Source organism: Carcharhinus amblyrhynchos, chromosome 16 (assembly GCF_965287045.1).
Source record: "Carcharhinus amblyrhynchos chromosome 16, sCarAmb.v2.hapA, whole genome shotgun sequence".
Classification (NCBI taxonomy): domain Eukaryota; kingdom Metazoa; phylum Chordata; class Chondrichthyes; order Carcharhiniformes; family Carcharhinidae; genus Carcharhinus; species Carcharhinus amblyrhynchos.
In genome coordinates this window covers 1578184-1603176 of record NC_137339.1, presented here as the reverse complement: position 1 = coordinate 1603176, position 24993 = coordinate 1578184, and the positions used below count along the sequence as shown (strand labels likewise).

The following is a 24993-nucleotide window of genomic DNA, read 5'->3' as shown; positions in this document are numbered from 1 at the left end:
TACACACAGGGCGGGGTAGGTGTGGGAAGATGCGGTGGCGTGGGCTCGTTGGGCCGAAGGGCCTGTTTCCCGTGCTGGGATGTTCTTTGTTCTATCTGGATGGGCTGAGTGAGTGGGTGAGGACCTGGGAGATGGAGTATAATGTTAGCAAATGTGAGGTTATCCACTTTGGTAGAAGTAATAGTAGGAAAGAATATTATTTAAAGGGTGAAAAGTTGCAGCATGCGACGGTGCAGAGGGACCTGTGCACGAATTGCATAAACTCAGTCTGCAGGTGCAGCAGGTGATGCAGATGGAGGAGGAGAAAGTGGATTCCTGGACCTGTGTCCTTTGTTTGAACAGAGCGGAGTACGATAGGATGAGAGAGGAATTGGCGAATGTTGATTGGGTGAGCACATTGGAAGGTAGGTCTGCTCAGGAGCAGTGGAGGATCTTTAAGGAGATCTTTCTTGGTGCTCAGCAGAAATTTATTCCGATGGTTAAAAAGGACAGTAGGAGGAGAGATAATCAGCCGTGGATAACGAAGGAGGTAAAGGAAAGTGTTAAATTAAAAGCGGATGCGTTTAGAGTAGCTAAGAGTAGTGGGCGAGAAGAGGATTGGGAGAGGTTTAAATTCCAACAAAGAATGACGAAGAAGCTGATAAAGAAGGGTAGGATAAACTATGAAGCTGGGCTAGCGCTTAATATAAAAAAGGATAGTAAGAGTTTTTATAAATATATAAAAAGGAAGAGGCTGACTAGGGTGAATGTTGGACCCTTAGAGGATGAGAGGGGGGACTTAGTGGTAGGGGATGGGGAAATGGCTGAGGCCTTGAATAACTTTTTTGTTTCGGTCTTCACGGAGGAGGACGTGAATAATTTTGCCGGGTGTTAGCGATGGAAAGATGGTAGGAGTGGAGGGCCTGAATGACATTATTGTTACTAGAGAGGCAGTGCTCGACAGACTGGAGGGACTGATTGTGGACAAGTCCCCAGGACCAGATGGAATGCATCCAAGGGTTCTAAAAGAAAAGGCGGAGGTGATAGTGGATGCCTTGATTATTTTCCACACATCGCTGGATTCTGGGGAAGTGCCAGAAGATTGGAAAACGGCTAATGTTACGCCGTTGTTTAAGAAGGGTGGCAGGGAATTATAGGCCGGTTAGTTTAACGTCTGTTGTAGGTAAAATGTTAGAATCTGTGATCAAGGAGAAAATAGCGAGGCATCGTGAGGAGAATTGTTTGATAGAGCAGCCGCAGCACGGTTTCGTTAAGGGGAAGTCGTGTCTGATGAATTTATTGGAGTTCTATGAGGATGTGTCTAGGGCGGTGGATAGAGGAGAGCCAGTGGATGTGGTGTTTCTTGATTTTCAGAAGGCGTTTGATAAGGTGCCGCACAAGAGGTTATTACAGAAGGTAAGGGGGCATGGAGTTGGGGGTAGGGTGTTAGCGTGGATAGGGGATTGGCTGTCAAATAGGAGGCAGAGAGTGGGGGTCAATGGGTGCTATTTGGATTGGCAGTTGGTGACTAGGGGAGTGCCCCAGGGGTCGGTGCTGGGGTCTCAGCTATTTACCATTTATATAGATGATCTGGAGGAGGGAACCGAGTGTATGGTGTCGAAATTTGCTGATGACACCAAGATTGGTGGAACGGCAAATTGTGCGGAGGGTGTGGAAAGTCTGCAGAAGGATCTAGATAGGCTGGGTGAATGGGCCAGGAACTGGCAAATGGAATTTAATGTTGGCAAGTGTGAAGTTGTCCACTTTGGTAGGAAGAATGGTAGGAAGGACTATTACTTACGTGGCGAAAAACTACGGTGCAGAGGGACCTCGGGGTCCTTGTGTATGAGTCGCACAAACCCAGCCTGCAAGTGCAGCAGGTGGTCAGGAAGGCGAATGGGATGCTGGCCTTCATAGCGAGGGGGATTGAATATAAAAGTAGGGAGGTCTTGCTGCAACTGTACAGGGCACTGGTGAGGCTGCAGCTGGAGTACTGCATGCAGTTTTGGTCGCCGCACTTGCACAAGGATATTTTGGCCTTGGAGGGAGTGCAGAGGAGGTTTACTAGGCTGATACCGGAGTTGAGGGGGTTGAACTGTGAGGAGAGGCTGAATAAACTAGGCTTGTACTCGTTAGAGTTTAGAAGAATGAGGGGAGATCTCATTGAGACATATAAGATGATGAATGGGATGGATAGGATAGAGGTGGAGAGGCTCTTCCCGCTCAGAAAGGACAGTAGGACTAGAGCGCACAGCCTCAGGATAAAGGGGGGGCGGTTTAGAACAGAGTTGAGGAGGAACTTCTTCACTCAAAGGGTGGTGAATCTCTGGAATTCTCTGCCTGTTTAAGTGGTGGAGGCTGCCTCGCTAAATATATTTAAGACGTGGGTTGATAGGTTTTTGATAGGCAAGGGGATTAAGGGTTATGGGGAGAGGGCAGGAAAGTGGAACTGAGACACGACAATCAGCCATGATCTTATTGAATGGCGGGGCAGGCTCGAAGGGCTAGATGGCCTACTCCTGCTCCTATTTCTTATGTTCTTATGTTCTTATCAAGAAGGCGAATGGAATGTTGGCGTTTATAGCGAGGGGGATAGAATATAAAAGCAGGGAGGTCTTGCTGCAACTGTACAAGGCACTGGTGAGGCCACAACTGGAGTACTGTGTGCAGTTTTGCTCCCCTTATTTGCGAAATGATACATTGGCCTTGGAGGAAGTACAGAGAAGGTTCACCAGGCTGATACTAGAGATGAGGGGGTTAGCCTATGAGGGGAGATTAAATAGACTGGGCCTGTACTCATTGGAGTTTAGAAGGATGAGGGGGGATCTTATAGAGACGTATAAGATAATGAAGAGGATGGATAGGGTAGAGGTAGAGCGATTCTTCCTGCTTAGAAAGGATAGCAGAACTAGAGGGCACAGCCTCAAAATAAGTGGGGGGCAGTTTAGAACAGAGTTGAGGAGGAACTTCTTCACTCAAAGGGTGGTGAATCTCTGGAATTCTCTGCTCATTGAAGTGGTGGAAGCTACCTCACTGAATATATATCCACGGGTGGATGGATTTCTGATGGACAAGGGAATTAGGGGTTATGGGGAGCGGGCGGGAAAGTGGAACTGTTCAGTTCAGATCAGCCATGATCTTATTGAATGGCGGGGTGGGCTCGAGGGGCTAGATGGCCTACTCCTGCTCCTATTTCTTATGTTCTTATTGTGGGAGAGAGAAAACCATGCACCATGTCACAGAAGGCTGTCCAATCCACAGACCCAGCAGAGGTCTATCCCCACTCAACACAGCAGGACTGGAAGAAACTGCTTGGCTTGGGGACTTTGCATTTGCTAAATAAATAAACACCTGTTCCCCTCAATTTTTTAAATCAAAATTAGCTGTCTGAAGTTCACCTGCACACTTTACATGTTCAGTTTGTTCCATCCATTTTGTTTGCCATTTCTTGATGTCACTGGGTCCTGATTTTGATGTCTAGTTCTTCTCCAGGTGATTCTTTTTCTTCCATTGTGAACAATGTAACTCGAGATGTAGAATTAATTAGATGAACTGAAACAATAAGCTAGAAAGAACTGTTGGGTGTAGTTTATGTAGGCCCTCAAACAGTAGTGTAGAGCAGAAATAAGGAAATCAGAGATGCCTATAACAAGGGCAATGCAGATAACCCTGGGGAAGTTTAATCTTTATTTAGACTGGGCAAACCAAATTGGCAGTAATAGTTTGGAGGACAAGTTTGTGGAACATATACAAAATAGTCGCTTAGATCAGTATGATGGGGAATCAGCTGGAGAATTAGTTGTTTTTGCTGTTGTATTATGCCATGAGAGAGGGTTAATTAATACCTTGTAGTAAAGGAAATTTGGGCAAGAGTGACCATAATATGTTGGAATTTTAATTTGCATTTGAGAATGATTTGATACGAAACTAGAGTCTTGTATCTGAACATAGTAAGCTTTGCAGGATACGTAGACTGGAAAACTATTTTAATATTATAATGGTAGATAAGCAATGGCAAGCATTTAAAGAATTAATTCATAATTCATAAATGTACTTTTTTTGATGAAAAGTGGAATGCAGTTTTGGAGAGTTGGTGCAGACTTGATGGGCTGGGTGGCCTCTTTCTGCACTGTAGGGATTCTATGATTTAAAAAATTGGAGCATTAAGATGCAGATCATCCAAGGGCGGTACAGTGGCATAGTGGTTAGCATTGCTGCCCCACAGAGCCAGGGACCTGGGTTCAATTCTGGCCTTGGGTGACTGTGTGGAGTTTGCACATTCTTTCCATGTCTGCATGGGTTCTGGGCACTGCGGTTTCCTCCCACACTCCAAAGATGTGCAGGTCAAGTGGATTGGCCGTGCTAAATTGACCCTAATGTCAGGGGGGTTAGCAGGGTAAATATGTGGGATTACGACAATAGAGCCTGGGTAGGGTTCTGCTTGGTGCAGACTCGATGGGCTGAATGGCCGCCTTCTGCACTGGAAGGATTTATGATTCTTTAATTGAATGATGAAATGGGCTGAACAGCATACTCAACCTAAACCCTTACTGACTCTCATTATTTCTACATTTCTTGAAGTGCTTCTTTATTTATTCCTTCAGGATCTCCTCTAATATTGTACTAACTATATTGGTACATAGTCCTTGATGCTAACTTTATGGCCTTTGTTACCATTGACCACGATTTTGGTTAGACTTCCAAATTATCTATGGATGTATGGGAATGCACAGAAGCCTTACTTCTTATTATGATATCATTTTAACATTGCAAATTGCTATACAAAGCTTTCAGCTGTCACAATATATTTGCTGACTTCAGCACTAGGTGGATCTATGGAGCTCAGAATCTAGCTGATTCGTTAACTGACCATGGTTTACAGCATGGGCAATTTATAAATAATTAATATATTTATTTTGTGTATATTTGTCTGATAATTAATTATTAGCTGACGATTTGTTCAATTCTATCGTTGCAGAGACTAAGCTGGCAATCTGCAAATTGGATCATGAAAATACAAAAGAAGGAAAAGCTGGTAAGTGCACCAACCTGATTTCCCTGTGTCTGGAGTTAGCAGTATGTTTCTGCTAATGGCCCTGCTTTCTGACTACTTTATCTCCCTAGTTTCCCTTGTGGCATTTACTACATGCTGGTGGCTCTCCAGTGTCGATTCATTCACGTGTGTGCCTTGGCAGTCAGTGTCAGTGGGACAGTTGCCTGCAGGGAAAGTGGTGGTACGTCATAGGCATGCTTTAGACAGAGGCAGCTGGATTCTGAGCCCAGACCCTGGCTGATGGAGTTCATTATATTTCTTTTTTTCCCTTGTCTTTCCAAGGCAAAACAGCAGAGGCCAGTTATCATACCTCAACTGGCCGAGAGTATGTAACTCAGTACGTTTGGGGTTGAATTTTGGATTTTCATGGCTGTTACGTATTAACATACTTACTTGGCCATTGCCTGAGATGGTAGGTACCAATTCAATAGCAAGCTTCACAAAGATGTTGTATAAGGAGAAAAAATTTGCAGGGAATGTGGGAAAATAACAAGGGAGCGGGACTAACTGGATTGCTTTTCGAAATAGCAAGTGCTGTTTGCTGAATGGCCTCCTTCTGTGCTGTACTATTCTATGATTCTATAATTATCTGTGTGTTTTTAATTGCAGTTGTTGTCATGACTTTTTTGGTTTCCCATGGTAACAGCTTGCAGTGGTCTCTGATGACGGGGGATATACTGGGATTTGCAGTGTGTTGCTGCATTGTGCATGGTTCTGGTGTGAAGTTTCTTTGCTGATATACCAGACCATTGCATAGAAGACATAAATATTTTTATAATTAAAGAGACAGTGGCAGTGTTGATACAAAATTGATGGGTAAGTTGATAAGGTTGTTCATTTAAAAAAAACATACAGAATCCTTAGCTTTATAAATACAGTAAGTTTTTTATTTATTATTGTCACAAGTAAACTTACATTAACAATGCAGTGAAGTTACTGTGAAAATCCCCTAGTCGCCACACTCTGGCACCTGTTCAGTACACAAGGGAGAATTTAGTACGGTCAATGCACTTAACCAGCATGTCTTTCAGACTGTGGGAGGAAAGTGGAGCACCCGGAGGCAACCCATGCAGACATGGGGAGAAAGTGCAGACTCCACAGACAGTGACCCAAGCCAGGAATTGAACACGGGTCCCTGATGCCATGAGGCAGCAATGCTAAGCAACCACTGTTGCCGTGCTAGTACAAAAGTACTAGCTGAGACCTTATAAAATATTGGTTAGGCCTCAGCTGTGGTATTGTGTTCAGTTCTGGGTACGACATTTAAGACAGTGTGTCATGGTCTTGGAGAGGATGCAGGGAACTGGGAATGAGCAACTTCAGTTACATGGAGAGGCTGGAGAAACTGGAATTGTTCTGCTTAAAGCAGAGAAATTTAAAGGGAGGTTTAATAGAGATGTTTAGAATTACAAAGGGGTTTAACGAGAGTAAATAAGCTGAATCTGTTTCCACCGGAGAATGCGGCTTAAAGTAATTGGCAAATGAACCAGAGAGAAGATTACATTTTCTTTTGCAGGAGGTTGATGTGATTTGGACTGCATTGTCTCAAGGACAGTGGAAGCAGATTCAATAATAACATTCAAAAGGGAATCAGATAAATATTTGAAAAGGGGCTGCGTTTGCAGGGTATGGGGTAGGAGCAATGGAGTAGGACAAATTGGCGAGATCTTTCAAAGGGTTAGCACAAGTATGGTGGGCTGAGTGGGGGCAATTGGGACTAGTTGGAAGGGCACCATGGTCGACACGGACCATTTGGCTGAAGGGCCTGTGTCCATGCTGCGTTGCTTTAAGATGGTCTGAATGGAGGCCAGTTAGTGCAGTATCGTTCTAGAAACACTTACATTTTCTAATAGCTTATTGGGTCTCTCAAAGTATGCTTTATGCAGTGAGTTACTTTGGTGTGCAAAAGAGTATTTTTTTTATACAAAGCAATGCAATAAATCATCAATTAAATTTCGGTGATGTTAGATTACTGTCACCAGAGAAGTAGTGCTTGATAGACTAACAGGACTGAAGGTAGACAAGTCCCCGGGACCATATGGGATGCATCCCAGGGTTCTGAAAGAAATGGCAGAGGTGATAGCAGATGCCTTAGTAATTATTTATCAAAATTCGCTGGACTCTGGGGAAGGGCCGGAAGATTGGAAAACGGCTAATGTTACGCCGCTGTTTAAAAAAGGTAGCAGACAAAAGGCAGGGAATTATAGGCCGGTTAGTTTAACGTCTGTCGTTGGAAAAATGCTTGAATCCGTCATCAAAGAAGAAATAGCGAGGCACCTAGAAAAGAACGGTTTGATCAAGCAGACGCAGCACGGATTTGTGAAAGAGAAGTCGTGTTTAACGAATTTATTGGATTTCTACGAGGATGCAACTAGTGTGGTAGATAGAGGGGAACCAGTGGATGTTGTGCTTTTAGATTTCCAAAAGATCTTTGATAAGGTGCCTCACAAAAGGTTGCTGCAAAAGGTTAGGTTGCATGGAGTTGGGGGTAAGGTGTTAGCGTGGATAGAGGATTGGTTGTCTAATAGGAAGCAGAGAGTTGGAATCAATGGGTGCAATTCTGGCAGATGGTGACTAGTGGAGTGCCGTAGGGATCGGTGCTGGGGCCTCAACTGTTTACCGTTTACATAGATGATCTGGAGGAAGGGGGCTGAGTGTAGGGTAACAAAATTTGCTGATGACGCGAAGATGAGTGGAAAAGCAAATTGTGTGGAAGGTGCGGAATGTCTGCAGAGAGATCTAGATAGGCTGAGTGAGTGGGCGAGGACCTGGCAGGTGGAGTATAATGTTAGCAAATGTGAGGTTATCCACTTTGGCAGAAATAATAGTAAGAGGGATTATTATTTAAAAGGCGAAATGCTGCAGCATGCTACGGTGCAGAGGGACCTGGGGGTCCTTGTGCACGAATCGCAAAAACCCAGTCTGCAGGTGCAGCAGGTGATCAAGAAGCGAATGGGATACTGGCCTTTATAGCGAGGGGGATAGAATATAAAAGCAGGGAGGTCTTGCTGCAACTGTACGGGGTACTGGTGAGGCCGCAGTTGGAGTACTGTGTGCAGTTTTGGTTGCCGCATTTGCGAAAGGGTATATTGGCCTTGGAGGGAGTGCAAAGAAGGTTCATTAGGTTGATACCAGAGATGAGGGGGTTAGCCTATGAGGGGAGATTGAATAGGCTGGGTCTGTACTCGTTGGAGTTTAGAAGGCTGAGGGGGGGGATCTTATAGAGACAAATAAGATAATGAAGGGGATGGATATGGTCGAGGTACAGAGATTCTTCCTGCTTAGAAAGGATAGCAGAACTAGAGGACTCAACCTCAAAATAAGGGGAGGGAAGTTTAGATCGGAGTTGAAGAGGAACTTCTTCACTCAAAGGGTGGTGAGTCTCTGGAATTCTCTGCCCATTGAAGTGGTGGAGGCTACCTTGCTGAATATATTTAAGTCACGGGTAGATAGCTTTTTGATCGACAAGGGAATTAAGGGTTCTGGGGAGAAAGCAGGAAAGTGGAACTGATCCACTTCAGATCAGTCATGATCTTGTTGAATGGCGGGGCAGGCTCGAAGGGCTAGATGGCCTACTCATGCTTCTTATGTTCTTATGAGGGAATAACGTTGGCGCAGATATTTGACTGTTCTCTGAATTTGGGATCTTTTATATCAAGCTGAAGCAACATTGTTGACAGATGGGGCTAGATTTTTGAGAGATGACAAAATATAACATAAATCCAAGTCTTTATGTTTTCAAAACAATTGTGTACTATATCCCAGACAGACTGTAGTAGGATCTCAGAATGTGGCATCGTGGTTAGCATTGCTGCTTCACAGTGCCAGGGACCCGCATTCAATTCTTGCCTTGGGTTCTGTGCTGTTGATGCTTTAGGGTTGCACGGTTGCACTGTGTTTAGCACTGCTGCCTCTCAGTGCCTGGAACCCAGGTTCAGTTCTTGGCTTGGATCACTGTCTGTGTGGAGTTTGCATATTCTCCCCGTGTTTGTGTGGGTTTCCTCCAGGTGCTCCGGTTTCGTCCCACAGCCCAAAAGACGTGCTGATTAGGTGCATTGGCCATGCTAAATTCTCCCTCAGTCTACCTGAACAGGCGCTGGAGTGTGCTGAGTCGGGGATTTTCACAGTAACTTCATTGCAGTGTTAATGTAAGCCTACTTGTGACTAATAAATAAATTTTAAACTTTAAAAGGACCTCTGCTGGGGTTGTGAGCAGAGTAAGAGGAGTAGTAACCCATCCTGTGGCAATTCTGCCTCTGGGTGTTTCTGACCTTTCTTAGGGCGAAGAAAGGGATTGGTTCTAAAAAGTAGATAAATATCAGTAGGATTCAGGTCAGATAAATCACCTGAACCCTGAAGCTGCACCATCAGCTTCTGAAAGAAATGAGAGGGGATGTTGGAGGTGCTGGCCTTATTTTCAATGCAGCTATGCAGATTGCATTGTCAGGCAAGAAAATGGAACACCCTTTCTTCCTGAAGTGGGGGTGAGGGGGGGTGCGCACGTGTGTGTGAGTTGTTGTTGGTGAAATATAAACCAGCTAACAACTGACCAATTTGTTGCATGTCAGTTTTGGACAAACTCTTGGAATTTATAAGTGAAAACGCAAGAGTTAATCTAGGTTTCTGAAAACCAAGTTGTGTTTCTCAACAACAACGTTTATCTGTTTAAAAATTGCTGATTTAGATAAATGTCGAAGGTGTATATGGAAATTCAAAAGGGATTTGATGTGTTTGCTGAAATGATCCAGGGAACTGATATCAGAAAATGAATGGGTTGAATAAAGACAGGAAACAAAGGATTAGTGTAAACGTGTGCTGTTTGGGCACAGAGTTGGGAGTGGTATTTGCCAGGGCCTGTTTTTCTGATCTCCGGCTTATACATCAATAATTTTTGATTTGGGTATAAACAATACAATCACAAGATTTCCTGACAAGGTGGAAGAGTATGGGGGTTTATCAAATAGCGCAGACAATGGTAGAAGGCCCACTGAGGCTCAAAGTTAGTGGAATGGGCAGAAAGTTGGTATATTTAATTACATTTTGGGAGGTGAAATAAGGTTTTACATTTAATGGTGCCTTTCGTGATTTCAGTGATAACAGTAAAGTAATTTTGAAGTTTGGGAAACTCAGCAGTTAATTTGCACAGAAAAAGCTTTAGGTAAATTAACAGAAAATCTGTTTAATGTGGGTGCAGGAAAAATGGCAAGCCACTGATCTCAACTCTTGTGCTAATTTATATTGCCGATAGCCAGTTGAAGGGAAGATCCAAAGCTAGGGGTTCTATGATTCTTCTGTGTGTACCTTCCATCTGTATGTACTTAACATCAATCGGTACAATTATTCTGCTGTTCTTTAAAATAGTGCAGTGGAGTGATTTATTTCAACCAAAGAGAGGAGATGGCACATCATAGAACATAGAACACTACAGCACAAACAGGCCCTTCGGCCCACTAATTGTGCCAATCACTTCTATACCTACTAAGCCATAGACCTATCTATAACCCCCAATCCCATTAGATCCCATATACTCATCCAGAAGTCTTTTAAAAGACCCCAGCGAGTTTGCCTCCACCACCACCGATGGCTGCTGATTCCATTCACTCACCACCCTCTGAGTGAAAAACTTACCCCTAACATCTCCCCTGTACTTGCTTCCCTGCACCTTAAATCTGTGCCCTCTCGTAGCGACCATTTCAGCCCTGGGAAGTAGCCTCTGAGAATCCACCCTATCTATTCCTCTCAACATCTTATAAAGCTCTATCAGGTCGCCTCTCAACCTTCGTCTCTTCAGGGAGAAGAGTCCCAGCTCCCTCAACCTATCTTCATAAGGCATGCCTCCCAATCCAGGCAACATCCTTGTAAATCTCCTCTGCACCCTTTCAATAGCTTCCACATCCTTCCTATAGTGAGGTGACCAGAACTGCGCACAGTACTCCAAGTAAAACATCAGTTTTACTTCTCTTCAGAAACACACCTCAATTCAGTACTCCCTCAGCACTGGCCCTCTGACAGTGCGGCACTCCCTCAGCACTGGCCCTCTGACAGTGCGGCACTCCCTCAGCACTGGCCCTCTGACAGTGCGGCACTCCCTCAGCACTGGCCCTCTGACAGTGCGGCACTCCCTCAGCACTGGCCCTCTGACAGTGCGGCACTCCCTCAGCACTGGCCCTCTGACAGTGCGGCACTCCCTCAGCACTGGCCCTCTGACAGTGCGGCACTCCCTCAGCACTGGCCCTCTGACAGTGCGGCACTCCCTCAGCACTGGCCCTCTGACAGTGCGGCACTCCCTCAGCACTGGCCCTCTGACAGTGCGGCACTCCCTCAGCACTGGCCCTCTGACAGTGCGGCACTCCCTCAGCACTGGCCCTCTGACAGTGCGGCACTCCCTCAGCACTGGCCCTCTGACAGTGTGTCCTTCAGGGGAGGTAGTGGTAATAAGTAATATCAGTCACATAGCAATTCAGAGACGCACAGCAAAGCTGGAATCCCACCATGGCAGATGGTGAAATTCAATGAAACAATTCAATAAAACATCTTGAATTAAAAGTCGAATGGTCATCAAGAAACCATTGTCAATTGCTGTGAAATGTATTTTAATGACCTGGAAACAAAGGCCGGATTGGTTGTTCCACTTGTCAACCTGGTGGAACTTACCTATATCACCAGAGCGTGAACTGACCTTTGGTCAGTACTATGTTGGGCAGTGAATGTGTCAACTGAATGGAACATTACATATTCTTTTGATTGTTGTTTTGGGGGGAATCATTTTTTAAACATTTGTCAGTGTTGGATTATTCTGTAAATAGCCCTAACTAATAAAGTTTGTGTGTTTTCCCTGAGCATTCAGTAAAAAAAAGTCCCTGGTTTATGATATCATGTAGAAGTTGAGCTGAAGGTTTATATTTAGCTCTTGTAAGCACCTGTTACTCTTCCCGTCTTGTGTAGGGAGCGGTAGATACAATACATGTGACTTTCTGCTAAAATAATACCAGTATTATGAAAACATCATAACTTTCATTTTTATAGCATCTTTAATGTAGTAAAATATCCTAAGGTGCTCCACTACAGTTTTGTGAAACAAAATTTGAGACTGAGCCACGAGTTAGGACAGGCAACAAAAAATTGTCAGAATATTCGGTTGTCGGGAGTAGAGCGTCTCAGAGGACAGAGGGATGGAGAGATTTAGGACGAGAATTTGAGTTTAGAATCCAAGCAGATGACGGCACAGTTTCCTGTGCCAGAAGGATTAAAGTCAGGCATCAGTGCACCACACCAGGCTGCACCATAAGTGTAGGGTTTTTGAGATGGCATTTGGTTTAAGCTAAACAACTAATTTGTGGCATGGGCCTCTATTGTGACCCCGTGTCTCCATATCTCTCCTCCACCTGATTACTTTCCAGCTCATTCAGGGTGACATTGAGTCACAGTCTCCAGATAACGGGTGCCGTTTAGGCCCGAAATGAGAAATTTCTTCACTCAAAAGGATTGTGAACCTTTGGAATGCTCTACCCCAGAGAGCTATTGGATGGCCAGTCATTGGGTATATTGAGTATATTTTTGTGTGAATTAGGGATGTGGTTATAGTGCTGGAAGTTGGAGTTAGTGTCGATCAGCAGATATGATTTGGTTGAACAAAAGAGGAGGCTCGAGGTCCAAATGGCGCTCTTCAACTCCTATCTCTAAAGTTATTGTTTTTAACTTCTTGGCACCTAACCTGTCAGATCCCTTCACAAGATTGAATGTTTCAGTGAAATCACCTCTCATTCTTCCAAACTCCAGGGAATATAGACCCAATTTACTCAGCCTCTCACCATAGGACAACTATCTCATCCCAGGGACCAATCTTGATTTGATTTATTATTGTCACATGTATTAACATACAGTGGAAAATATTGCTTCTTGTGGGCTATACAGACAAAGCGTACTGTTCATAGGGAAGGAAATGAGAGAGTGCGGAATGTAGTGTCACGGTCACAGCTAGTGTGCAGGAAAAGATCAACTTAATGCAAAGTAAGTCCATTCAAAAGTATGACAGCAGCAGGGAAGAAGCTGTTCTTGAGTTGGTTGGTTCATGACCTCAGACTTTTGTATCTTTTTCCTGATGGAAGAAAGTGAAAGAGAGAATGTCCGGGGCGCATGGGATCCTTAACTATGCTGGTTGCTTTGCCAAGGCAGTGGGAAGTGTAAAGAGTTAGTGGATGGGAGGCTTGTTTTGGATGGATTGGCTACATTCATGACTTTTTGTAGTTCCTTGTGGTCATGGGCAGAGCAGGAGCCATACCAATCTGTGATACAACCAGAAAGAATGCTTTCTATGTTGTATCTGTAAAAGTTGGCGAGAGTCGTAGCGACGAGCCAAATTGCCGTTGGTAGGTTTTCTTAACCAGAGTCTTGGCATTGGTGGGGGGGGGGGGGGGGGGGGGCGCCTTTCTACTTCGTCCCCAATGATGTAGACAGGAGCATGTTCTCCTTTACGCTTCCTGAAGTCAATGACAATCTCCAATCTAGTAAATCTAGAGGCTGTACCACCTACAATTCAATCCACTTACAATAAAAGCCAACATGCCATTTGTTTTTTTTTCATCGCTTGCTTCATGCTGACTTTATGTTCCTTGTACACGTACACCCAAGCCCCTCTGAACATCAACATTTACAACTTTCTTGCTTTTGTAAAATTTTTTTTTAATTTTAATCAAAGAGAGTAACTTCACACTCCTATGAGCTCTTCATAACTTGCATTTCCATGCATGTGATGATTTATATTCCTCGCCCCCTTCCCTTTGCTCTGTTTCTGCTTCCAAGTTGTTCCTCTGTAAAAACTTCTGATTCTGGCAAGGGGTCATAGACCTGGAATGTTAACTAAATCCTTTTGCTACAGTTGCTGTTAGGCCTATTGACGTTTTTAGAAGTTTCCATTTATATTGTAATTTGATCCTATCTACTCTGTCCTTTTCTGTATGTCGATTTTGACCGCAGTCCTGTAAATCTAGGTTATGGCAGTGAGTGGCTTTCTGCTCCCACAGTGAGCATGAAAATCTAGACCCGAGGTTGAGGTGGTGTCCGTGTATAGGCTCCATTGTTATTTTTACTGGAGTTGTTGCCAGCTGTGCCTCAGTTTAAGGATGTTACTCAGAATTAAAGACTTGCTGTTGACCTACTGAAGACTACAAAAAGTTATTTAAGAGACAATGTTTTGTAACTAACACCCTCCCAATATGGTGGCAGCTCATGATCAAAAACCCTCAAACTCATTAAAATGCTGAAAGATTAAGAAAGATAGAAAATGTCAATGGAAATTCTGATCCAAGGGAAAATTTGCCAGAAAACACAACAGAGAAAAGAGACTGGAAACTGAAGGCAGAGATTTTCACTCAGTAGAAGACTCCATCGAATCTCCCTTGGAAGTTCAGCATCAGAACACAGACTCAACGCAGCCTACAAGATTGAGCCAAATCATTTAAAGTTCCACGCTGCAGCTAGTCCTGAGAACTTTTTCACTAATCCAGAGTCAAAAACGTCTTTTGAATGAAACCTGATCTGATCCCTGAGTTGGGGTTTCAACACATGGTCCCTAAGCTTGGAAAATAAATAAATGATTAATTAAATCTCAGCAATGATGTAACTGTCCAAATTGGAAAATGGCAAACTTAACGTTTAACTTTGAATACCTCATTACTTGGAAAGTTGGACAAAAAAAGTCGCAGATTATTGACCGAGGCTGCCATTGTTAAAAAATTTTCATCAAGAAATGTGCCATAATCGTGGGTCGGTGCTGGGGCCTCAGCTATTTACCATTTATATAGATGATCTGGAGGAGGGAACCGAGTGTATCGTGTCGAAATTTGCTGATGACACCAAGATTGGAGGAACGGCAAATTGTGCGGAGGGTGTGGAGAGTCTGCAGAAGGATCTAGATAGGCTGGGCGAATGGGCCAGGAACTGGCAAATGGAATTTAATGTCGGCAAGTGCGAGGTGGTCCACTTTGGTAGGAATAATGGTAGGAAGGATTAAGAACATAAGAAATAGGAAATTATTACTTACGTGGAGAAAAACTGCAGCAGGCGACGGTGCAGAGGGACCTCGGGGTCCTTGTGCATGAGTCGCAAAAACCCAGCTTGCAGGTGCAGCAGGTGGTCAGGAAGGCGAATGGGATGCTGGCCTTCATAGCGAGGGGGATTGAATATAAAAGTAGGGAGGTCTTGCTGTGGCTATATAGAGCATTGGTGAGGCTGCAGCTGGAGTACTGTGTGCAGTTTTGGGCGCCGTACTTACGCAAGGATATTTTGGCCTTGGAGGGAGTGCAGAGGAGGTTTACTAGGCTGATACCGGAGTTGAGGGGGTTGAGCTATGAGGAGAGGCTGAATAAACTAGGCTTGTACTCGTTAGAGTTTAGAAGAATGAGGGGAGATCTCATTGAGACGTATAAGATGATGAATGGGGTGGATAGGATAGAGGTGGAGAGACTCTTCCCGCTCAGAAGGAACAGTAGGACTAGGGAGCACAGCCTCAAGATAAAGGGGGGGAGGTTTAGAACGGAGTTGAGGAAGAACTTCTTCACTCAAAGGGTGGTGAATCTCTGGAATTCTCTGCCCGTTGAAGTGGTGGAGGCTACCTCGCTAAATATTTTTAAGACGCGGGTTGATGGGTTTCTGATAAGAGAGGGGATTAAGGGTTATGGGGAGAGGGCGGGAAAGTGGAACTGAGCCACGACAGATCAGCCATGATCTTATTGAATGGCAGGGCAGGCTCGAAGGGCCAGATGGCCTACTCCTGCTCCTATTTCTTATGTTCTTATGTATTGCAGAAGGCAAGAGTGCGATGTCACTTCTTTCACGGTGAATATCGATGCCATCTTGGAAGCTTGTTAGCTCTTAAAACTCTACCCATACTTTAAAAATCTTTAACGTGGATCACAATTCAAGACTTCCAGCCCTGTTTGGACTAACCCAAGGCCCAGACCAGTCATAACATTGGAGTCTTTGGAGGAAAAAATTTTTAAGATACTAAAGATGTCACTTCTGGGTTAAATATGTCAGAACAGCAAATGAAGATGTTTCTTTGCTCTGTCAGACCAATTAGCAACAACAGTTTCAAGTTGGTATTTATTAATTCTTCATCTGCCAAATTTGAAGAGTTTTAAAAATCTTTTGATGTTTATTTCAACTTGCAAACCAACAAAATGTTGGAGAGAGTTAAATTCAATAACAGTCTAAGTGCCTGGGTAACCTGTTGATTCTTTCATAAACAATCTTTGCAGAATGGCAGAGGAATGCACATGTGGAGATTTAAATTTTAAATTCATCAGAGACAGAATAGCTAGTGGTGGGCATCACGGATGATTTACTTTCTGACCTCCAACAAGCTTAATGTGACCTAACCTTGGATAAGGCAATCCAGATAGTTAGACTGATAATTAGACTGTTCCTTATATGCTTGTCATATGAGGAACGGTTGAGGACTCTGGGCCTGTACTTATTGGAGTTTAGAAGGATGAGGGGGGATCTTATTGAAACTCTCAGAATACTGCAAGGTCTGGATAGAGTGGACGTGAAGAGGATGTTTCCACTAAAAGGAAAAGGTAGAACCAGAGGGCACAACCTCAAGCTAAAGGGACGATCCTTTAAAACAGATGAGGAGGAATTTCTTCAGCCAGAGAGTGGGAATCTGTGGAACTCTTTGCCGCAGAATGCTGTAGAGGCCAGGTCATTGAGTGTTTTTAAGACAGAGATAGATAGGTTCTTGATTAATAAGGGGATCAGGGGTTATGGTGAAAAGGCAAGGGAATGGAGATGAGAAAAATATCAGCTATGATTGAATGGTGGAGCAGACTTGATGGGCCGAGTGGCCTAATTCTACTTTCCCCTTATTAATCAAGAACCTATCTATCTCTGTCTGAAAAACACTCAATGACCTGGCCTCTACAGCATTCTGCGGCAAAGAGTTCCACAGATTCCCACTCTCTGGCTGAAGAAATTCCTCCTCATCTGTTTTAAAGGATCGTCCCTTTAGCTTGAGGTTGAATGAGGGGAGATCTCATTGAGACGTATAAGATGATGAATGGGATGGATAGGATAGAGGTGGAGAGACTCTTCCCGCTCAAAAAAGACAGTAGGACTAGGGGGCACAGCCTCAAGATAAAGGGGAGGCGGTTTAGAACGGAGTTGAGGAGGAACTTCTTCACTCAAAGGGTGGTGAATCTCTGGAATTCTCTGCCCGTTGAAGTGGTGGAGGCTGCCTCGCTAAATATTTTTAAGAAGCGGGTTGATGGGTTCTTGATAAGAGAGGGGATTAAGGGTTATGGGGAGAGGGCGGGAAAGTGGAACTGAGCCACAACAGATCAGCCATGATCTTATTGAATGGCGGGGCAGGCTCGAAGGGCTAGATGGCCTACTCCTGCTCCTATTTCTTATGTTCTTATGTTCTTATGTCTTAGAGTGTTATGAAGTGTCCAAGTATCACAGGGCAATCTTAAGGGGAAAGAATAAGACATGGAATAGAAGCCAACCCTCAATCCAGCTCATCAGGCCACAGTGACACCAGGACTATCCAAAACAGGGAAAGCAATTCCTGAACCACCCAACATAGCGATCTTGCCAGCACTGCAGTGTGAAGCATCCTCACAGGAGAGATCAATATCCTGTGAGTAATTTCTAATGCTTCCACTGCAGCAGGATTGGATACTTTGAAAAACTGTCAAAACCCAAGAAGCACACAGCTAACCCAGAAGAGAAACAGCCATGCTTCTTGGGTGAGTCAAGAATAGTGATTCTTCATTTTAGAATGCTGACATCCTCATATGAGAACACCATCCACCAGGTACACAATACATACTCTTGCAACTCGGCCAACGTTGTCTACCTGATACGCTGCAGAAAAGGATGTCCCGAGGCATGGTACACTGGGGAGACCATGCAGACGCTACGACAATGGATGAATGAACATCGCTCGACAATCACCAGGCAAGACTGTTCTCTCCCTGTTGGCGAACACTTCAGTGTTCAGTGGTCATGGGCATTTGGTCTCTGATCTTCGGGTAAACGTTCTCCAAGACAGCCTTCACGACACACAACAGCGCAGAGTTGCTGAGCAGAGACTGATAGTCAAGTTCCGCACATGAGGACGGCCTCAACCAGGATCTGGGGTTCATGTCGCACTATCTGTAACCCCCATGACTTGCCTGGGCTTGTAAAATCTCACTTACTATCCTGTCTGGAGAGAATACACTTCTCTTTAACCTATGTTAATGCTACCTCCACTCACATTGTCTGCATCTTTAAGACTTGAATAGCAGGTTAGCTGCAAAGACGTGCATTCTAATCAGTATTCTGTAAACTGTGTGTGTCTTTCTATGCCTTTCTCTGATCAGAACCTTCCACACACCTGAGGAAGGAACACCGTTTCCGAAAGCTTGTGGGTTTATTATCAAATAAACTGGTTGGACTTAAACTTGGTGTTGTGAGACTTCTTACTATGTTTACCCTATCCCGACGCCGGCATCTCTACATCTCCTTTAAATGGCAGAAGATGTCAAGATAATCACCGTAGTTAGCTAACCAGAATTGCATGTTCCCGAGTATATAACGTAAGAACATAAGAAATAGGAGCAGGAGTAGGCCATCTAGCCCCTCAAGCCTGCCCCGCCATTCAATAAGATCATGGCTGATCTGCAAGTGGTTCAGTTCCATTTACCTGCCTGCTCCCCATAACCCTTAATTCCCTTATTGATCAGAAATCTATCTACCTGTGACTTAAACATATTCATCGAGGTAGCCTCCACTGCTTCAGTGGGCAGAGAATTCCAGAGATTCATTACCCTCTGAGAGAAGAAATTGCTCCTCAACTCTGGTCTAAACTGACTCCCCCTTATTTTGAGGCTGTGCCCCAAAAGATCCATCAGCAGGAGTAGGCCATTTGGCCCCTCGAGCCCGCTCAGTCATTTCAGAAAGATCATGGCTGATCTTTTTGTGGACTCAGCTCCACTTACCCACCCGCTCGTCATAACCCTTAATTCTTTTACTGATCAAAAATCAATCTATCTTTGCCTTAAAAACATTCAATAAGGTAGTCTCAACTGCTTCACTGGGCAGGAAATTCCACACATTCACAACCCTTTTGGGGATGAAACTCCTCCTCAACTCAATCCTTATTTTGAGGCTATACCTCCTAGTTACTGATACTCAAACACTAAAGAGTATTCAGACTCAAACTTCAACTTTGAACATTTTTCTTTCTTTACAGAACAGGTTGATCCATTCTCATTGCTGGCCCCCCCAGTCAAATCAACCTCCCATCTGCAATGCCTCAGGCAGAGTGGTTTGAAAGAGTGATCAGTTGTCTGAGAACCCTGTTCTCCATGTTGATGATGGCACAGCTGGTCAATACAACAACCACTGTGCACACCCTCAGTTTCTAGTCAGTTTGCTACAACCACAATGGATTCTGCAACCTGGAAACAGTCTCCTGCCAATGGCAACAAAACAGAAATGAGCATACCACTGACCCTTCGCACCACAGGAATGCTCTTCCTCAGCCACAGTGGGCATCAACATGGCCTATCATAGAATCCTACAGTGTAAGAGACGGCCATTGTGGCTGCACTAACGCTCTGAAAGAGCATCTTGTCCAGGCACCCTCCCCACCCCGTCTTACCACTGTAACCATCTACCTTTACCATGGCTAATCCACCTAACTTGCATGTGTTGGGGCACTAAGGATCAATGTAGCATGGTCAAAGTAAAGTTTATTTAATTATCACAAGTAAGGCTTACATTAGCGCTGCAATGAAGTTACTGTGAAATTCCACCTAACCGGGACATTTTTTGACTGTGGGAGGAAACTGGAGCACCAGAGGAAACCCACGCAGACATGGGGAGAACATGCAAACTCCACACAGACAGTGACCCAAGCTGGGAATTGAACCCAGGTCTTTGGGACTGTGAGGTACTGTGCACCATGTTGCCTGACATGGAGAGGGAAAAAGCACCAAGGAGACAAATTCAACATTCGTCCACTCTGAAGAAATGTTTCAGAGTACCAGCACCCAGTAACTAACACAGCAGCCAACCCACCAAACATCCTTCAACACGAAGGAATGGAAGAAAAGAATGAAAAGAAACCCCCGAATGCCAGACCAACTTCCAAAGGAACAGAAAGAACCGGAACCAACAGAGTCTTCCACTCCCCCAACAGAATGGCAAATGAGATCTGGAAGGCTTAGAAAGCCACAACCATCTTTTGTGCCAGGTATGACTCCAACCAGTGGACAGTTTTCCCCCAATTCCCATTGACTCCAGTTTTGCTCAGGTTCCTTCATGCCACACTTGGTCAGATGCTGCCTTGATGTCAAGGACAGTCACTCTCACCTCACCTCTGTTCATCTGTTTTGTCCAAGTTTGAACTAGGGCTGGAATGAGGTCAGGAGCTGAGTGGCAGAACCCGAACTGTCAATGAGCAAGTTATTGCCGAGTAAGCGCCACTTGATAGCGCTGTCAACAACCCTTTCCATCACTGTGCTGATGACTGAGAGTAGATTGATGGGGAGGTAGTTGGCCAGCATTACCAATGCAGGAATTGCCTTTCTATTTGTGGACAGGACATACCTGGGCAATTTTCCACACTTGTGTTATAGTTGGACCAAAACAGCTGGGCTAGGGGTGCAGCAAGTTCTGGAGCACAAGTCTTCAGTATCATTGTTGAAATGTTGTTAGCGCCCATTGCCTTTGCAGTATCCAGTGCCTTCAGACACTCCTTGATATGATGTGGAGTGAATCATATTGCTGAAAAATGCAGCTTTGATGCTGGGGACCTCAGGAAGAGGCCATGATGAATGACCCACTCAGCACTTCTGACTGAAGATAGTTGCAAATGCTTCAGTTTTCTCTTTCGTGTTGAAATGCTGGACTCCCCCTCGTGAAACATGGGGAGATTTGTGGGGCTTTCTTGTCGGGTTAGTTGTTTGTCTGCTACCATTCATAACTGAAATAAAAGCGAAGTACTGGAAAAACTCAGCAGAATTGTCGTCATCTATGGAGAGAAAGAAAGAGGTAATGTTGAGTCCAATATGACTCTTCTTCATTAGATGGACTGATTGTTAACTCTTTTCCTTCCTCCACAGATGCTGCCAGACCAGCTGAGTTTTTTCAGCACTTTGTTCTTTTATTTCAGATTATCAGCATCCACAGCATCTGGCTATTTTAATGTTCATGACAGGATGTGGCAGGACTGCAGAGCTTTGATCTGATCTATTGGTTGTGGGATTGCTTACCTCTGTCTATGACTTGCTGTTTTTGCCATTTGACATGCAACTAGTCCTGTGTTGTAACTTCAGATTGACGCCTCATTTCCAGGTATGCCTGGTGCTGCTCCTGGTATGCCCTCCACTCTGCATTCAACCAGGGTTGATCCCTGACTTGGTTCTAATGGAGGATCTGCCAAGCCATGAGGTTACAGATTGTGGTTGTGTACAATTCTGCTGCTGCTGATGGCTGATAATGCATTTGGATGCCTGATTTTGAACTGTTTGAATGTTTGAAAGTTATCCCATTTAGCACAGTGATAGCGCCGCACGACACGATGGAGGATATTCTCAGTGTGAAGACAGGACTTTGTCTCCAGAAGGGCAGTGTGGTGGTCACTTCTACTGATGCTATCTGCAGCCAGCAGGTTGATGAGGATGAGGTCCAGTATGTTTTTCCCTCTTGTTTCTTCCCTCACCACCTGCTGCAGTCCCAGTCTACGTAGAACATTACTGCACAGTACAGGCCCATCGGCCCTCAATGTTGCGCCGACCTGTGAAATCAATCTAAAGCCCATCTAACCTACACTATTCCAATATCATCTGTATGTTTATCCAATGACCATTTAAATGCCATTAATGTTGGTGAGTCCACTGCTGTTGCAGGCAGGGCATTCCACACCCTTATTACTCTCTGAGTAAAGAACCTACCTCTGACATCTGTCCAATATCTATCACCCCTCAATTTAAAGCTATGTCCCCTCCTGCTAGCCATCTCCATCTGAGGAAAAAGGCTCACACTGTCCACCTGTCTAATTCTCTGATCATCTTATATGCCTCTATTAAGTCACCTCTTAATCTTCTTCTCTAGCGAAAACAGCCTCAAGTCCCTCAGCCTTTCCTCATAAGACCTTCTCACCATACCAGGCAACATCGTGGTAAATCTCCTCTGCACCCTTTCCAACGCTTCCACATCCTTCCTATAATGCGGCAACCAGAACTGTACGCGATACTCCCAAGTACGGCCACACCAGAGTTTTGTACAGCTGCAACATGACCTTGCGGCTCCGAAACCCAATCCCTCTACCAATTAAAGCTGACACACCGTATGCCTTCGTAACAACCCTATAACGTGGGTGCCAACTTTCAGGGATCTATGCACATGGACACCAAGGTCTCTCTGCTCATCCAACTACCATGTATCTTACCATTAGCCCAGTACTCTCTATTCTTGTTACTCCTGCCAAAGTGAATCACTTCACACTTTTCTGCATTAAACTCCATTTGTCATCTCTCAGCCCAGCTCTGCAGCTTATCTATGTTTCTCTGTAACCTACAACATCCTTCCGCACTGTCCACAACTCCACTGATTTCAGTGTCATCCGCAAATTTACTAACCCATCCTTCTACACCCTCATTTAGGTCATTTATAAAAATGACAAACAGCAGTGGCCCCAAAACAGATCCTTGGGTACACCACTAGTAACTGAACTCCAGGATGAACATTTCCCATCAACCACCACCCTCTGTCTTCTTACAGCTAGCCAATTTCTGATCCAAACCAGTAAATCACCCTCAATCCCATGCGTCCATATCTTTTGCAATAGCTTACCGTGGGGAACCTTATCCAACGCTTTACTGAAATCCGTATACACCACATCAACTGCTTTACCCTCGTCCATCTCTTTGGTCATCTTCTCAAAGAACTCAATAAGGTTTGTGAGACACGACCTATCCTTCACAAAACCATGTTGACTATCTTTAATCAAATTACTCCTTTCTAGATGATTATAAATCTTAACTCTTATAATCCTTTCCAAAACTTTGCCCACAACAGAAGTAAGGCTGGCTGGCCTATAATTCAGTAAGAAGTCTCACAACAACAGGTTAGAGTCCAACCAGTTTATTTGATAATAATCTCACAAGCTTTAGGAAACGGCGTTCCTTTGTCAGGTGTGTGGAAGGTTCTGAACAGAACCAATGTTTCAAGTCCAGGTGGATCCTTTGTCAGAGCTGTTCTTTCGGACTTGGCCAGCTTGGTCTGAAGTGCTACTGAGCCAATCTAGGTGATGGACATTGAAGTCCCCACCCAGAGTACATTCTGCACTCTTGGTGCTTCTGCTTAGTGGTGTTCAACATGGAGGAACAATGGATTAATCTGCTGTCGGAGGGTGGTTGGTAGAAATCAGGATGTTTTCTTGATCTGCCTGAGGACTGGAGTCAATATTGAGGCGCAGCAGCACAGCTCCTTCCCTTCTGTATGCTGCTGTCTATTATGCTGGATTGGTTCTGCTGGTGGGACAGGACATACTCAGGAATGGCACATAGGTTGCAAGTATGATTTGGAGAGTGATAATGTTCGGCTTTTGTTTGACCAGTCAGTGGGACTGCTGTCCAGATTTGCATCATGTTCCCAGAGCTTTTGTCTGGGTCGTTCAGTTGCCAGTCCAGCAGCTCAGAGCCACTACCATTTTGCCAGCATCTCACTGGCATTAGAGCTGGCTCGGAGGAAGAATTGTCCAAACTCAAAACGCTGGCTCTGTTCTCTCTCGATGCGGGTATGCCGGCGTTGGACTGGCGTAAACACAGTAAAAAGTCTGACAACACCAGGTTTTAGTCCAACCGATTTATTTGATAATAGACTCACAAGCTTTCGGGGTTAGTCCCTTCATCAGGTGAATGGAGAGTTCTGGCCTCAGACAGAGCATATAAAGCACAGACAGTTAGACTGTTATAAATCGGTTGGACTAAAACCTGGTGTTGTCAGACTTTTTATTCTGTTCTCTCTCCACAGATGCTAACAGATCTGCTGAGGTGTCTGTTTTTGTTTGAGGTGAAGCGTATGCGGACTGAGGATCTGGGGAGGGAGTATGAAAAGCTGGGAATGGAATTAAAAAGTAGAACCGACAAGGTGGTCATCTCTGGGCTACTGCCTGAACCGAGTGCAGACGGGCGTAAGGTTGACAGGATTAAGGAAGTGAATGGGTAGCTCAGGGATTGGTGTGGGAGGAATGCGTTTGAATTTATGGGGCATTGGCACCAGTATTGGGGTAGGTGGGACCTGTTTGGGCAGGATGGGGTTGGTCTGAACCGTGCTGGGACCAGAGTGCTGGCGAATTGAGTAAAGAGGACTGTAGACAGGGCTTTAAACTAATTAGGGGGGGGAGGGTGCGAGGGTAGGTGACGTTACGAGGTCTAAAGTTAAGGATAGGGTACAGGTAAGGGAAGAGGCCGAGGATGTCCCAATAATAGAGGGAGTAGGGGGCGTGAGTATGGTTGGTGGCGTAACGGCAAATAGGGTCCAAGTGAAGGCTGGGATGAAAGTGCTTTATCTGAATGCACGAAGCATTCGGAATAAAGTGGATGAGCTGGTGGCGCAGATCGACACAAATGGATACGATCTGGTGGCCATTACAGAGATGTGGCTGCAAGGTGACAGGGACTGGGAGCTGAATGTACAGGGCTATCAAGTGTTTAGGAAGGATAGGCAGGACGGAAAAGGGGGGGGTGTAGCTCTGCTGATTAAGGATAGCATCAGGGTGGTAGCAAGGGATGATATTGGAGCCAAGGAGCAGAACGTGGAATCGTTGTGGGTGGAGATTAGGAACAGCAAAGGGAGGAAGATGCTGGTGGGTGTCGTCTATAGGCCCCCGAACAATGATCTGGAGGTGGGGCGGGCTGTTAACGCGCAAATAAGTGCGGCGTGCAGGAATGGGACGGCCGTAG

The 24993-nt window shown here is 44.8% G+C and overlaps 1 protein-coding gene across 1 annotated transcript in view; it reads left to right on the top strand.

The window, feature by feature from the left end:
- Positions 1 to 24993, top strand: part of chd6 (chromodomain helicase DNA binding protein 6) — a 219200-nt gene that overhangs the window by 21003 nt on the left and 173204 nt on the right. Inside the window, exon 2 of the mRNA XM_080204564.1 lies at positions 4958 to 5014. Within this exon, the coding sequence (XP_080060690.1) occupies positions 4988 to 5014 (27 nt within the window). The 5' untranslated portion in view covers positions 4958 to 4987. The remainder of the gene's footprint in view (positions 1 to 4957; positions 5015 to 24993) is intronic.